Source organism: Acomys russatus, chromosome 1 (genome assembly GCF_903995435.1).
Source record: "Acomys russatus chromosome 1, mAcoRus1.1, whole genome shotgun sequence".
Taxonomy (NCBI): Eukaryota; Metazoa; Chordata; class Mammalia; order Rodentia; family Muridae; genus Acomys; species Acomys russatus.
In genome coordinates, this window is record NC_067137.1 from 110,043,039 (window position 1) to 110,060,606 (window position 17,568).

General features: G+C 35.7%; 1 protein-coding gene across 1 annotated transcript in view; it reads right to left on the reverse strand.

Annotated features, from left to right (window-relative positions):
* The window catches only part of Tc2n (tandem C2 domains, nuclear), a 52,161-nt gene extending 41,233 nt beyond the window's left edge, over positions 1–10,928 (reverse strand). Inside the window, exons 1-2 of the mRNA XM_051150572.1 lie at positions 10,826–10,928; positions 8,323–8,553 (exon numbers count right to left, since the gene is read on the reverse strand). Of these exons, the coding sequence (XP_051006529.1) occupies positions 8,323–8,553; positions 10,826–10,892 (298 nt within the window). The 5' untranslated portion in view covers positions 10,893–10,928. The remainder of the gene's footprint in view (positions 1–8,322; positions 8,554–10,825) is intronic.
* Between the last annotated feature and the right edge of the window lie 6,640 nt (positions 10,929–17,568).

Here is a 17,568-nt window from a genome sequence, read left to right on the forward strand (position 1 = left end):
AATTTGAAATTAAAATAAAAAATACTAAGAACCAAGATTTTTTAAAATGTAACCGTTAAGAAAATCAAGGGACTTGAGAGATGGCTCAGCTGTTAAAAGCACTTGCTGCTCTTCCAGAGGACTGGAGTTTAGAACTTAGCATCCATGTCAGGTACCTCACAGCTATCTGCAACTTCAGCTCCAGGGCATCTGACTTCCTCAGGCACCCACACCCCCATGGCAAACACAGAGACACATACACACATACACACATACAAATAAATAAAAATAAATCTTCAGAAAACAATAAAGAAGAAAAGCAAAAATGATAAATTATTTTTGTGCTAGGTATAAAGAATTGAATTCTGGTAATAATGATAGAAAAAGAAAGTAATGGAACAGAATATAAAGTCATAAAAGAGTTACTACTTTATGGGCATTTGATATATAACTAATGTAACCCTATCTAGCAGTAGGAAAAGGATGGTCTTTTCACTACAATGTTAATTGAATACTAATATGGGGGAAAGACTTCATTTAATTATATTTACGTTTAAATTATATGTAGGTCACAGCTCTAAATTAGGCCTCAAAGACAAACCTTCTATAGTTATTTGTAAGAAAGGTTTTTAACACAGAACATTAATCATAAAAGTGTTTTAACTATATTAAAATTTAAAATACTTTAATCAAAAAGCCACTTAAGAAAGTACACAGATAACCCAGATTGGGAAAAGACACATGCAACAAAATGTAACTGGCCCATTATGGGAAAAACCTCTAAAATTCAAGAGGACAGATAAGCCTCTACACAAATTGATTTACAACTTAAATAGACACTTACAAGAAAGGCTATAAATCTCATTAGTCATAAAAGAACCATGATTTAAACCCCTGAGATATACACACATAACCAAATGTTTAAAACTAAAAAGACAGACAATAACAGGTGTTGGCAAGAAAGTAAAACAATATAAACTGTTGCATTCTGCTAGTGGGAACATAAATCTATACAATCATTAAGAAAGAGTTTACAGTTTCTAGTAAAGCTGAAGATACTTATACCCTATGACCTGACAATGTCCTTCCAAACATATATAGAGCCAAAATTGGTGTATTTGTAAAAGACACATATTCAAGAGGTTCACAACTATTGTTATCCTTAGTAGCCAAAAATTAGAAAAGAAAAAAAAAAACTTCAATATGCATCAGCAGTAAAAGAGAAAAAATAGCATATATTTTATAAAAGACATAAAGAAAAGAATATGCTGGGCAGTGGTGGCACACAACTTTAATCCCAGCACTTGGGAGGCAAACGCAAGCTAATCTGTGTGAATTCAAGTCCAGGCTGGTCTACCAACCAAGCTCCAAGACACCTGGGGCTATCATAGAAAGAAACCCTTTCTAGAAAAAAAAGAAAAAACAAAACAAAACAAAAGAAGATATATGCTGATTAGGTCATTTCATTTAAATAAAGGCCAGAACAAGAAAAGACTTTCTGAACAGATCATGGATATCACTGACCCTAAGAACAACAATTAAGAAATGGGACTTCAAGAAACTGAAATGCTTCTGAACAGCAAAGAAAACCATTATTTGGACAAAGCAACAAGCTACAGCATGGGGAGCAAATACACAGAGACCACAGCCAGATAATGTGTAGAGAGTGAGAGATTTTTGGAACACTCAGCTCTGAATGGGATGTCTCCATCAATCCCTCCTCTCAGAGCTCAGGGAACTCTGCAGAGGAAGAGGCAGAAAGAGTGTAAAGAGCCAAAGGAGACAGAGGACACCAAGAAAACAAGACCTTCTAAACAGAGAATGACCAATGCACGTATGAACAGAGACTGTGGCAGCATGCACAAGGCCGCTACAGGTCTGTACAAGATAGAGTCCCCAGCCCTAACCCAGAAGCTATCTCCAATTGAAAACCACTTGCAAATAAAAATTAGTTTCTCCAAGAAAGTATCACTGAGGTAAAAATTTTTAAATACTCTTAAGAGTAGGCCCCATGTCCAGCAGTACATGGCCAACACAAAATGAACACAATGGCACCTTTGGAGGTTCTTTGTCTCATAATGTAATGTCAGGGCATTTTTCAATTTTACCTTACAGGTCCTTTGAGTACATATATTGGCTTCCTGTAGTGGAGGTAAACATGTTTTTGTTTTTATCCCGTGTGGGATGTGAAACTGCCTTGTGAGAGGGCACATGATGTTTGTCCACTGGAAACAGACTCATGCTGGAGTATGGGTTTTGTCAGATGAAAAACATCCTTTATGGACTCTGGGAGGGTATAAAATAGCCCCCAAACAGACAGAGATCGCTTTTATCACTTTGCATCTCATGGCTTCTTTACTACCCATCACTTTAGCTTTGCTTCAAGATGCTGCTAGAGAGAAAGTCTCCAGAGACACTTCGAGGTTGCTGCTATGGTTGCTGTTGTGTGTGCTGGACTATTGGAATCCAGATGACAAAGACTGGAATCACCCCCAAGGAACTGAGTCTAAAAAGGTCTACACCCCCTGTTCCTATTAACCATTTTTCTCTCCTATCTAGGGTTAGTGGGCTGGAAGAGAAATAGGCACTGAAGAACCCCAAATAAAGTAGGTTTAAAAATATCAAAGACTTCAGATTCCAGTTTTATGTTTTTATGGATTTCCTGTGTGTGCAAACATGTGTGTCTCTGTGTCTATATGTATCTCTTGTGCTTTTTCTTTGGCTCCTTTTCCTCTCTTTGGTTTTCTTTTTTCCTCTGTTTTATCTTACTCTCATTTGTTTGGTTTTAACTTGTTTTACTTTATTTTCTTATTATTCCTTAGATGCCTGTTTACCTTCTAAGGAGAGACAAAAAGAATATGAAGACAAAAGCAGGGAGAAATTTGAGAGGAGTTGAGGGAGAGGAGCCCATAATCAGAATATATTCTATGAAAAAATATTTTTTCAGTAAAAAAATGAAACAAATAAATAAAAGCCAGAAAATTGGGGAAACATAACATTTAAGAGCATGTACATATATAAGAAGAAGAAAAACAAAAATTATGATAATAGCAATTGTGATACTGATTAATCTCAGTGAATAAGAGGTAGGCTTGCTGGTAATTCTCTATTTTCCTTACTTGGGTGGTAGCTGTATATGTGTTTTATTTTTTAACATATCACTGAGTTTTACATTTATCTTTGTGTATTTTTCTCCATATGGTAGGTATCTTACTATTTTAAAAGGATAAAGCAATTTCAAGTTTTCTTTCAGGTTTAATAATCATATAGCATAAGCTAAGGTTTTCCAAAGGTTAAAATTATGATAGCAAAAAGCCCTTACCTTACAAGCATGAGGATCTAAGTTTATTTCCCAGAACTCATCAAAAATGCTGGGCACAGATTTGTATGCTTATAAACCCACTGCTGGGAGGACAGGATGGCCAGTACATCTAGCTTATTGGTAAGCTTTAGGAAGAGATTCTCTCTCCATGGAGGTAGATGATGCTACTGAAAATGTCACCACAGGTTATCTTCTGATCTCTGTACATGTATGCACCCATATACATGCACATATACTTTTTAAAAGTTTAAGTTTAAGGGCTGGGGAGCTAGCTTAGTTAGTAAAAGCCTACCTTACATACAAAAGAGCCTAAGTCTAAATCTCCACACTCACATAAATGCCAAGTATGTTGACACTCGTCTGTCTCCCTAGCTCTGAAAGGACAGAATCAGGAAGGTTCTCAGAGCCCACTGGTCAGCAGTGCAGCAGTTGGTGTGCTCTAGGCTCAGGGAGAGATAAAGTCTCAAACACAGAATGGAACGCATTCTTCTTCTATAGACTGGAAGACAACCACTGTCAACCTCTGAACTCCATAAACATGTGCACATGTATACACACACACACAAATACACATTCACACATATATTATACACATAAACACACAAAAATGTGTTAAAAATGTTTAAATTATTGTCATCTTTGTTTCTCTGTCCTACCTTGTCCTACGTAAAATTGACTGGTATTTCCTGAAGTATGCTAAATGATGAATTAAATTATTTACACTGAGTTCAGAAAAGGAAAATAAAATATGAGATATGAGATGAAATTTTATCTTCACTCTGGTTCAGTAAACACTGCATAATCCAACCATAGTACAGAGAAGGGAGATTCTAAAGAGTTATGGTGTCTGAGAGCCATTATTTATATATTTTATAAACTTTTAAAAATACTTTTATTTTATTACACATGTATAAAACAAACTACATACAGCAGGGAGAACCGTGTGACAATCATGAGAGTAATGAGTTCTATGCATGTTACATCCATAGTGAACTGGCCATCTGCATTCATCTGCATTTGAAGTAAGTGTTTTTCCTGTCTTGTTGGGTCTAAATTTCCGAATGAGATTCAATATCTATCCTATCTCAACTCTAATAGCTTAACTTCTTTATCTTGATCTAAAATGATCTTGTCCCCTAACCAGCTAAACTTGGTTATAAACTATACTACCTTGTCTTCAATGCCCCTCAGAGACTTGAGAAGGAATAAACTTAAATTTCTGAGTGAACCAGCAGTGTGGGTTAGCAACCTCCAAAATGTACAAATTGACTTTAGACAGTTTACTGCCTGACCAGTCACCCAATACACTTTATAACATTGGAGCTTCATCTTCAGCTTTCTGGCCTAATATTTCTGCCAGACTTGTTCGCAGGGCAGGAACTATTGAGGACTTGCTTACCCTGACTTGGCAGCCGTCGACTCTGCCTGCATCTAAGTTGCCCATTTTTAGGCAGATTCTGTTTGTGGCAGGAACGAGGACATTTTGCCCAGTGGCTATTTTGCCACCTTTGAAGCCATGTCCATAAGGAGGCTCTTTGATGCTCATCATCTTCTCTGATGATGATGTTGTCAGGAGTTAACTTGTCTTGTTGTCAAAGAAATTTAGGATTGTAAGAACAGCTTTAAATGCCATATTCTGTGTGTCTCTGAGGCTTTTGAAGACCTTATTCACCTATTTTACCTCATATACCGATAGAGTCATATCTGTCTGTTAGACTTAGGATACATATTCTTGTGTTAAAATCTGCCAAGTATTTGACATGCCCATGTTTTGTATCAATATACTAAATTCTATAGCAATGACTTAGACATAACCTTCATTTTAAGTAACAATTAAGGCCTTGAGTTAAGGAGAAGGTTTAATCATCTAGCTTTTGTTCTATCCTCCCTCTATGTTCCAAAATCTCCCTATCTTTCTTTTCGGCTCCCATGCAAGATAAAGGCAAAGAGAGACATATATTTTATAAACTAACACTTAAGTCATTTAGCACATAAACAAAATGCTACTTGAAGTCTTAGTTTATGACAACAAAAATAGCAATGATTCTAAGACATTATTTATTCCTTATTTTATTATATTACATATAAATTTAATGTTATATGTTTATATAACATATAAATAAAACATATTTATGTTATAAATAAATAAATATAACATATTTATATGTTATAGATACATTTGTTTATCTATAACATGTGTTTTATATAGTTATTGCTGATGCTGCTATTATTACATTACTAAAGACCCTCAGTGCCACCGAAGACAGCTCATCACATTTATAAACTATCCCTAAAAATATGAGTGTCTTCATTTCATTTCTCTTTCATACAAGTAAAACACTACAGAATTCAAAATTTTCCTTTGGACAGTACACAACAATATCTAAGGGTCAACTTGAATTTCTCTCAGTTTAGTAAACTGTGCTATAAAACTAAATGTAACACTACATGATAGCTTACCCCTTAAAAACCACAATTAAAAAATTTTAAGTCAAAATATCTATCATCATTAATGGATAGGTATGTAAGCATTGACTTAAAAAAATTAGTGATAAAATCTGTTGTCATTGCAGTAAAGGACAGTTATATTCAGACCTACTAGCTAGTAAACAAATTTCTAATTCTTAAATAGTTTTAGATATTATTGATAGTGATCTATTTTCTCAGAATTGCCTCCTCTGTCTCACTCCATCACACATACATACACACAAATATTCAGAAATTTGACTTCTACAATGGAGTCCCAAGAGGAATTTCTTGAATATATACATTAGATGGTAAATATATCCAACATTCTCAATGAGACTATAATTTAAGAGTTAAGCAATTTTTTACCTATGTAATACAAAATTCAATTTGTTTTCTAGTTAAGTACATGAGAAGAACAAAGAAAACCTATCATATACTACTATGCATTTCTTACTTTCTTCAGGTGACTGTTAGCTTCAGTGTAAGCAAAAGCCAACACTATGCAGAGTATACAAAACTCAAATAGCAAACTGAAAGATGAACTAGAGAGCAGTGTTCCCAGCACCCAGAGATGTTAAAAAGAAAGGCTGGGATCCCGGAAAGGAGAAATTCTCAAATTCAATCAAGTTTGATCAAATACCTGGCTAATCCCTGACCCAAAAATCAAGAGCTGCCACCCAAGGCAGCATTTGTAGTCCAAGTTCAATCAAGTTATAAGTGTGGAGGAAGACAGGAAGGGATGGAAAATGGTAAGGCTTATCAAATATAACCAAATCCAGAGTCTCTACAATATCGTTAAATATTCAGAGTATAACCCACAATTAGTCCACATACAAAGTCACTGAAACATGTGACCCGTTTTCAAGGGAAAGGGTAACTGTGAGAACCTAAATCTAGATATATGACCTAGATATTGAAATGAATACAAATATACCACAATAACTATCTAAAAGACATTAAAAATACTTTTACAATATAATGATAAATTACAAGTGAGAAATTAAATATACAAAAAAAGAACCAAATACAAATTCCAATATGCAATATATAGAATAAAATATTCAGAAAATAGACTTAAGAGCAGATGACGATGACAAATGAGACCATGAACTTGAAAATAGACCAATTATTCTCAAACTAAAGGAAAATTATTGAGGAAAAAGTAACTGTTCTGGAGATCCATATAACAATATCAAAAGGTCAAAATGTATATAATCAGAATTCCAAAAAAGAAGGAGAAGGCAAAACACACACATACAAAAAATGTGGACAAGTAATATATATCTTGGCATGGGTTTGAATTATACTATTATATGTATTTGTTAATATCCAACAAATAACATTTAAAACTCAGAAAATACACACAAAACTCAAAAGTAGTTTTAGAAAAAGTACCTTGTACAAAAGATTTATGTTAGAATAAAGTTGTAAATAGATTAGTAAACTTCAATAAATGATTTGTGTAAGTATTTAGAAGGAGTATATTGATGGCTTCAATTTATTCTTAAATGTTTCACCCATTCCCTTCCAAAAAAGAGGGTTAATGTTGGATAGAAGAATGGATTTATACAGATAATGATAAAAATATGGTACAAATATTGATAGGATAATTTAAGTGTTAGACATAAAGTATTGCTGTTAAGTTCTTTAAACTTTTTTATATGCTTGAAATTTTTCTAACAAAATTTTGAGGGGAAAAGGCCATTGTGACTGAAAGTATTTCAATGAATTAACACAATTTTTTTAAAAATAAGAGCATTGTGTTCTTTCATTTTATCTTTACTAATTAACCTCTACAACATGAGCCAAATTTCAGGCAATGAATCTATCTTATTCATGTGCCTATTCAGTCTGAAAAGTTTAGTTTGAGGAGGGAGGGGGAGGGAGGAAAAGATAGAGTGAAGGAGGGAGGGAGAAGAAGAGCAGAGTGGAGAGAAGGAAGAAAGACAAGCTGGAAGCAGGAAAGCAGGTGGACTGCTTGATTGTTCCCTAAGTCTCATTGTACCAAATGTTATGTAATAGTAGGTAAACTATTTCTGCCTCACTGTTTACTTATTAAATTATTTTTTCTTTCTAAGTCAATAAAAGATAACGTGACTTTTTTAAGGTCAGACAGGAGGAGCTGGGGATATGGCTCAACAGGTAAAGGCACATGTTGCTCTTCCAGAAGACACAGACTCAGCTCCGACCACCCACACTGAGCAGCTCACAGCCACTCCTAACTGGCTCCAGGAGATCCAGCACCCTCTTCTGGCCCCAACAGACATCCAAAAACAGGTGATACACAGACATAAACATTTCACATATAAATAAAATATATCATTATACCAAACTACATATAAATGTGTCATGCTATATTGTGATCAGTCTCTACAATGGGGCATTTCAAAAATACTATTCATTAAGCTGTTCTATAGAAAAACACTTATAAAACTCAAAATATAAGTATTCGCATAAATTTTGTGAGAGACATTTTTAAAAGCAAAATGACATGACTAATAGCATTTAAATAGCTCCTGTTGACTCTGAGATCTTGATGTTTTATTGTTTACCTTCCAGCTCATCCAGATGTGAAGGAGTTCCTTGTGTCCTGGGCTGAATGTAAGACAACTTAAACCTGGGCACCACAAATGGCACTTCTTTACCATCACATGGTAACTTGGAAAGCAAATAATCCTCACTACAGCCAACTTGGGGCTTAACTGAAACAGAAGTCAATGGAGGTATACAGATGGTATTTTGGCTGTTTGAGACTGGTGCATCAAAGTCTCTTTCCACAGAAACTGTGTTCAAAAGAAGAAAAAAATCAGAAAGAAATCACAATAATGCATATAGATTATATGTAAAATCTAAAAATCTAAACCCAAAATAGTTGGTCCTTTTAAAACCACTATTTTATTTCTTATTTTCATTATATTTATTGTTTTATTTTGAGACAGGGCCTTACTATATCCTTGGCTGGCTTGGAACTTGCTTTGTACACCACACTTGGCTAGAATTCATAGAGATCTGCTAGTTTCTGCTGCCTGCTTTTGCTTCTTGAATGCTAGGGCCAACAGTTTGTGCCACTATGCCTGGCCTTTTAAAAATAATTTTAGACAAACATTCTGATACAAGCTACTCTTGAGTTCTAACAAGCACTCTGGCATCTACATTAATCTTGGCCAATCAAGATTTGATGAATTAATATGTCATTGCCAAACTACATTATCTTGGTAGAATGTGAAAAGCAGTTCTTAAGAGCCAATTCTATAAGAGCTCATTGATGGGAAGCAAGTTTATTCCACAGTTAAATTAATAATGTCTTCAAGTAAAAGTCTAGTCATTTAAAAATGTTATAAACAAAGCAACTTTTGTTGTCACTGCTATGGGTAAAACCTGAGTCTCAAATACATAAGTAAATTTTAAAAAGAAAGCTAAAAGTCTTCAAGTCTACAAAACTCTCCACCAAATCACTAAATAAAATGCATACTGACTAATATTTATCGTATTAGCAACTCTCCCTAAGTTGCTGTTTTCTAAAATAGTATGTACATAGGTGCATAACCTAAGAAAGGGTAGAAAAGGATAGTAATTTTTGTTTCTGGTTAGTATTATCTGCACAATGAATAAAAATACCACTACTATAGTACAGGAATTTAAGGAATGTTTTAATGTAAAAAAGAAACTGTTAGAGGCTGGATGATGGCTTACGGGTATCCTATGTGCTAACATTTAATCCCTACTGCAATGATTGACCCACAATACCCACTGTAAGGGAAGTAAAACACTTTATGGAAACTTAAAGCAAATCATGTGCTTAGATATGGGGTCTCTAGGACCAGTTTCCTTTGAATGGCTAGAAAATCCATGGTTGAATGCTGGTAGCTTTGTAGGACACAATTATATGTGTTCATTCCATTTTTCTATCAAGTGATACTCTGCACTGCCTCAGGATATTGCCAGAAAAGAAAAAACATCACCTTTGACCTTCAGAAATGTGAGTAAAACTAAGCCTCTACTCCAGAGTCTGTAATAAGCAGAGGCACTGTGCTACTGGCATCACAGAATAGACTAACAAAACTTCATATCCAAGCACATACTAAGAAGCTCTATCCTGCAAGACATTTTAAAAAATATCCATGAAAGGGTTCTAATCTTAAACGTGAGGAGGTAAGTAACTATACAATATAAAAAGAAAATAACTACTCTACGAGTCCTTCGTACATGTAGATCTTGATAAAGCTTTGTTTCTTCTACAGTGATTGTCTTAGGGTTTCTATTGAGGTGAGAAAATACCACGGCCAAATCAACTTAGGGAGCAAAGGGTTTATCTCAGTTTACAGTTTGAAGTCCACCATCCAGGGATCTCAGGGCAGAACTTGATGGGACTAAAGCAGAAACCATGGAGAAGTGCTGCTTACTGACTTGCTGAGCTTGATTTCTTACAGCTCCCAGGACCACCCACAGTGAGCTGTCCTCCCCCTAAACACAGACACACACACACACACACACACACACACACACACTCAAGAAAATGCCCTAAAGGTTTGTCTAGAGACAAATCTGGTGGGGGCAATTTCTCAATTGAGTTTCCCTCTTTCCAAATGAATCTAGCTTGTGTTACCATAAAATTATGCAGCACAGTGATCATTTATTCACAAGATATTTTTAATATATGTACATAAAGTGGAAGTTGTCTTTATTTGCATCAAAACATTTATCAGGGTTTATTGTTTCCCAAGCACACTTCTCTCCTTGCCTTCACTATATTACTTCATTCATCTGCCTATGTCCAACTCTTAGATTTTCATACTTCCCAGTGCTTGCTTAATCCCGTTCAGGTTCCCATGACAAATGCTACCTTCTTTATAGTGATGTCTAGGGTTGTCTCAGGGTTTGACTTAATCAATCTCTTCACTATACTTCAAGGTCCCTGGGAGTTCTGAAATAACACCTAGTATGCCTTCCCTTTTAGCCTTCCCATCAAAGTCAGAAAAGTCTTAATTTATTAATATATTATAAAATGCCACAAAGGCAGTACTAAGTGTCTACCAAAATCAAAATAATACTCACACTTGTGGTTTTCCGTTTCACCATGGAAACATCCTCTACAACAACTCTTTATAAATTCTGCAGCCATTACATTCAATTTCTAATAACTAGAAATTTTCCAATTTTAGTATCAATCTGTTGTTGAAAGAGAAATCATACTCATGGTTAATGCTACTGGCTATCACTAAACAAATCACACTGTATCTTTCTCATGCATAATGAGAGCTCTAAAGAAAAATATTTAAAAGACACATTTTTACTCTTTTATATGATTTTATAGAACACATGATCTTCATGGTTTGTCAGAAAAACACACTTCAAATTATAAAATGAACAATTTCAATGGTTACAATTGGAAAAACTCCCTCTTCAATATTCTCTTATATCTGAAACATCTAGGTTTATGTCTAAGCAAAATTTGAAAGTAAATATGGCTGTCATAAAAATTATGACAGGAATTTTACACTTCCTCTACGTCAATTATTTTGATATCCAAAATCCTTTATAATTGGGGCTTGATAAGTAAATCACTATAAATTTTATAAGTTCAACTTTATAAATTATCTTATCCTTAGACTTAAACTAACAGGAAAAATATACAATACAATCTTAAATATTGCATCATTCACACACAGAAAGGTAGAAAGGAAAGCAAGCACACAAATAAGATATATTACAAATGGATTATATATTACATTTATCAGGAACATAGTACATGAGAACTTTTTGTCCAGTTTTCTACCTTGATATCAATGTGCTTGCTCCAAAGGGACCTTCTTCATTTACACCTACTTAAATTCTACACATTTTTATAGAAAATTTAAACACACAAGAGAACCTACAATAACAAAATCACCCAAATTGAACAATTTTCAACTTACGGTGAATATTATTTCTTCTCTACTTCTCACTTGTCCTTATACTTTTGACTTATTTTGAAACAAATTTCAATCATATAATTTAATCTAAAATAAATAAAAATCACTAAAAGATATGACAGAAGGCCTCAGTAGTTAACTTTTGAGAAGCTCTCACTAACTGAAATATTCAAACATCTGAAGTAAATTATAAATAGACATTTCTAAAAGGTAGTACTCTTTAAAATAATAGCACTGTCACATAGAAAAATTTAACATCAACAACATGAAAAACGTAATATACTTTGTAGCTAGTTTCACCTTTGGTTTCTATTTTTCAAGAGTTGTTTTGTTGAATTCAAGATCAAATTAAATTGTACTTTTGCTATTAGAAGTAGTTCTGTGTACATAAATTACTCAAATATTTCTCAGTATACATCTGCGAATTTTAGGACTACTGGGTCAAAAAGTACATGTGTAATTCTGCTCTTAGTGCTAAAGCTTCTCTTGATTGCTATAATTTCCTATTTATAACAGAAGTATATAAAATCACATTTGTTGCCAACAAAATGTTATTCAAATGCTGCAGTTCAATTTTGTTAGTGTGAGAGGAAAGAAATTAATGCCCTTTGATGTTTTAAATGCTTAAATACTATTAAATGTTATTTTTGACTTTGAGAAAGGATTTTGTTTTATTTTTTTAATGTTATTAAAAATTACATTGGGAAGGGCTGGAGAGATGATGGCTCAGTGGTTAAGAACACTGGCTGCACCTGTGCTGTTGCTGAGGGCTGTGATGGTGTCATAGCCAGTGCTGCAGCAGAGGAGTATGTTGAGCTCCATGGTCTGTACTGCCAGCAGAGACCACACTGAAGTGGCATGTGCTGTTGCCAGACAACCATTGCTCCTGGCAGTAAGGGGCAAGGAAGCTACTTTTGCCATGGTATTGATGACTGCAAAATCACAGATGAGAAAAAGGGACATAGAAACTCTATATGACAACTCCTACCCCATCCCGCCTCCACAAAAGTAACAACCCTGACAGAAAGGCATAGATGAGAACTCTTTAAAATATGTAATAAGGATGCTGAAGTGCAGCTCTCCACAACTGATGGCTTCTAGCAGGGGTGCCAGTGGGGAAGGACTCAGTTTTCTTTAAGGTGCTGGCCACGGGGAGTTTGACCATGTTCTAGTGAGAATATGAGCAACACAAATTGAACTTTCTTCCTCTTCCTCCTCCTCCTCCTCCTCCTCCTCCTCCTCCTCCTCCTCCTCCTCCTCCTTCTCCTCCTCCTCCTCCTCCTCCTCCTCCTCCTCCTTCTCCTCCTCCTCCTTCTCCTCCTCCTCCTTCTCCTCCTCCTCCTTCTCCTCCTCCTCCTCCTTCTCCTCCTCCTCCTCCTTCTCCTCCTCCTCCTTCTCCTCCTCCTCCTCCTCCTCCTCCTCCTCCTCCTCCTCCTTCTCCTCCTCCTCCTTCTCCTCCTCCTCCTCCTTCTCCTCCTCCTCCTCCTTCTCCTCCTCCTCCTTCTCCTTCTCCTTCTCCTCCTTCTCCTCCTTCTCCTCCTCCTCCTTCTCCTCCTCCTTCTCCTCCTCCTCCTCCTACTTCTTTTTCGGAGGGGAATGGAAGATGTGGACCAAGGAGAACTGAGAAGTGAGTACAATTGGGGTTCATGTGAAGTCCCAAATAATCGATAAAAATATGAAAAGAAATGAGAAAAAAAGAACACTAGCTCAAATCCCAACACCCCCATGGCAGATAACAACAGTCTGTAAATCTGACACCCTCTTCTGGCCTTTGCTGGCACTACACTCACACAGTATACATACATCCAGGCAAAACACCAATACACATAAAGTGAAAATAAATCTTTAAAATATGATGTTTGGCATTATTTTACATATAAGACAAAATTATAGCTCTTATACATACATACACACACACACAGATTATCTGTTGTCTAAAATGCTTGATATCGGAAATGTTGCAGATTCTTGAGTTTGCAATATTTACAATACATAATGAGGTAACTATAAAGGAAAAAAGATCTAAGTATGAAATTTATTTTTTCATATACACCTTATATATCCAAAAGTAATTTTGTACAGAAAACAAGGTTTTATGATGTGAAAATGTCCACTTACAGCATTATATTAGCACTGAGGTTTCAGACTCTGAAACAATTTGGATATATAAACATATTAACATATACACATCTACATATCTATGAATTTTACTTTTTAAAGGAAGACTAAATCATCGTAAAGTTTCTTCATATCTACATCATAAATAATTTACCCATCTTTTCTTCACATTATTTTAATTAGTATGCTAGTTTTTACATGGAAATCCTGGTGCATGGTATAAAAATGTGTCCAAACCTATCTTTGCCAAGTCGATTTTCCAACCTAGTACCACAAATACCACATATTCAAAATTCCATGTGCTCAATTCAGCAGCACATATATTAAAACTACAGTTACTAGGAGTTTGGGTGTCTTTTAAAACTCAATTACGTATGTAAACATGTTTCTGATTTAATCCAAGGTGTGGGATATGGAGCTGCTTTAGATTATCCACAGCAGCCGACTATTTGCCTCATGTGGGCTCTGAGAGGGGCATGATCTTTACCAGATGCATGTAGTTTAACTCTGAGGACTCTGCGAGGGTATAAATGCCAGCGTGCAGACAGAGAAGGGTGCACCAAGAAAGAAGAAAGCACTGCCGCTCCCCACTGCTGCTCTTAGCTGCTGTTGTTGAGGCTGGACCAGAAGAAGCTAAAGATATCTGAAATGAAGATAGGACTTGCCCCAAGGAACCCAAGGACCCTAGCCAGCAGGAAGTAGCTAAAGAGACCTAGGACCCCTCTCCCCACTAATCCTCTTTCTCTCCTACCTGCTTTTGGGATGTTGGAATAAATAATTGAAAATGAGGAAGAGGCATAGGAACCCAAATAAAATAGATAAAAATACACTAAGTTAACACTAGAGTGGTAGGGAGATTAGGCTGGCCCTTATGTAGAAACAGCATGTACATTGGAAAAGCACTCCATGTTCTTATCTTCATACTTGGAGCTCACACACACATCAAACACTTGCAAAATAATAAATAAATGAAATATTTAATTTTTTAATTTTCTCCACTACTGTTAGAATGTTCCCTTTATTAAATACTAAATTGCCCTGTGTAATTAATTAGGTGTGTTTCTATATTTTCTATTCTCTTCCATTGGTCAATGTATTCATGTATCAATACGGTGTGATTTTAGTTTTAAAGGATTAAAATGTATGACGTAGCTAGCCATACTTACAGCTCTTCACTGTCAGCTTTTTCATAGCAATTCATGCTTGTCTGATCTCACCAATTATCTTTGCATTTTGGTGTAGCTCTAAGAAGAAAAAAAAATCTGGTGACATTTTCATTGAAAACATATTAAACTTCTATTTTATAAAAACTGACATCTTTAAGGATGTCAAGCAATTTGTAATTGCTTACTTGATTATTTTAAATTCACTTTTTGACAACTAACCAAATCCAAATGAGTAAAGAATTTGGTATTGCTGCAAGGTAACAAGTAGCCAATAAACATGAAAAAGTGAGCAACTTCAATGACTAAAATGGATATACAAATAAAATTACAATGATATATCACTTTACAAACAGTAATTGAAAACACACACAAAATCTATGAAGAAAAATTGGAACCATCACACACTGCTGCTAAGAATGTAAAATGGTGTAGACACTTTATTAAAAAAAAATACCATGGGTTGAGCAAAATCTACAAGAACATCGTGATGGGTGGATCGGGGCCCAGGGGTGTCTGCTCAAACTACTGCATCAACCAAGGACAATACAATAGCAAACATGGAACCCCTACTCTGATCTAGCCAATGTACAGGACATTCTCCAGTTATGTGGAGAGCGGGTACTGACTTTGACATGAACTCTGGTGCTCCATATTTGACCACCTCCCATTGGTGGGGAGGCCTGATGGCACTCAAAGAAAGAATAAGGCTACCAAGATGAGACTTGATAGCCTATGACCATAAGGTGGGGGAGGAGGTCCCCCTTGGTCATAGACCTAGGGGAGGGGAATAGGGTGAAAGCAAGAGGGAGGGAAGAATAGGAGGATACAAGTGATAGGATAACAACTGAGTTGTAATCTGAATAAATTAATAAAATTTAAATTTAAAAAATCAAAACAAAGAAATTAATAAAGATAAAATAAAAAGCTAAATGTATGAAAAGCTCACTATCACTAATAAACAAATACATAAAAATAAAAATACCATGGGTATTCCTCAAAAACTTCACTAAGAGTTACCACATGACCCAGAAATTCCAATCTGGCTTAATATGAGAATATTATGAGAATGAAAACCATATTTTCATGTAAAAAAAAAAAAACCTTGAACACAAATGTTCACAGTGGCCCTACTCAGAAGAGCAAAGAAACAGAAATGATAACCATCCATCAGTGAAAAGATAAAGTTTATCTTATATATCTATAGACATTTATTTGTCTATATACTGGGTATTATTCAACAAAAAATGAAGTACAAATTCATGCTATATCATGGATAAACCTTGGGAACAATATACTAAGTAAAAGAAGTAAGACAAGAAGATCACATTACATGATGGTTCTACTCATAGGCAGATACAGAGACAGAAGATAAATAAAGTGATTGCCAGAAGCTGCAGGAGAGAGAGTAGGAAGACACTATAAAATGAATGGCTACAATATTCCATTTAGGAGAGTGGGTTTCCACCTGTGGGTCAGGGTTTGGGGATCACATATCACATTCCTGGTATCAGACATTTACATTATGACTCATGGCAGTGGCAAAATTGCAGCTATGAAGTAGCAACAAAATAAATTTTTGTTTGAGGGTCATCACAACATGAGGAACTGTATTAAAGGGTCTCAGCAATGTTGAAAACCACTCTTTTAGGGAAATCACAAGATTGTTCCTGAATAATATACTTTAATGGGGTGAATTTAATTTAAAAGGTATCTTTTTTAAGTTTATCAAAGATAACCACCTCCCCACACCCCTACACCCCACACACCCTCACTTGGCTTATTTGATGGTCACAGCTTGTCAAAGACAGACTTTTCTCCCCCTTCTATTTTAGTTAGCATTATGGCAACTTTCCTTGCAGTATTTTGTTTTGTTTCTTTAAAGAAAGTAACTTTTCACTCCTTCCTCAACAAATCAGCCCTTGGGACCTTAGAATTAGGGGCAGAAGCTCTCTCAGCTTATCTTCAAGGTGCTCTGGATGAATTCCAAGTATTTCATAGCCATCAAGTTTCCCTAGTTAAGCAAATACCCTTCAAGCAAATACCCCCAAATAGAATTTAAGAGCTCCTTACTCTTGTATTTCCAGCATTCTTTTAGTTTTTGACATGTTAAATCCCATTTCTTAACATATAGCACCCTTAGTTGCTTTCTGAATAAAATTTGCTCTAAATTGCAACTTACTATGTTTCAAAAATAAAGTCCTATGTTTACTTTTTAACTTAAAATTAGCTTTGGTGAAATATGACAATATTCACAGCCCATTGGCGGTTTACATTAGAGCACCTTTAGGGTACCTGAGGGGCACACGAGTAGCTTTCAGCTTAGAGCTCTCTCAGCCTGCTCTTCTCCTGCCTGATGCAACTGTGACACAGCAAATCCAGCAGAACTGAGCTAGGCACAGGCTCCAACAGCCATTGCTCACTATCCTGAGGAGGCCTATAAGGAGCTCTAGCAAGCATCCTTCAGCTTGGAGCTCTCTTCACCTGTACCCACGATGCCTGGCCCACATGGGACACAGTGACGCCACAGGAAGAACCTCCAGGCCTGCTAATACCAGAGACAACCAAATAACTACAGGCCAATGCAAAAGCACAAGTAACAAAA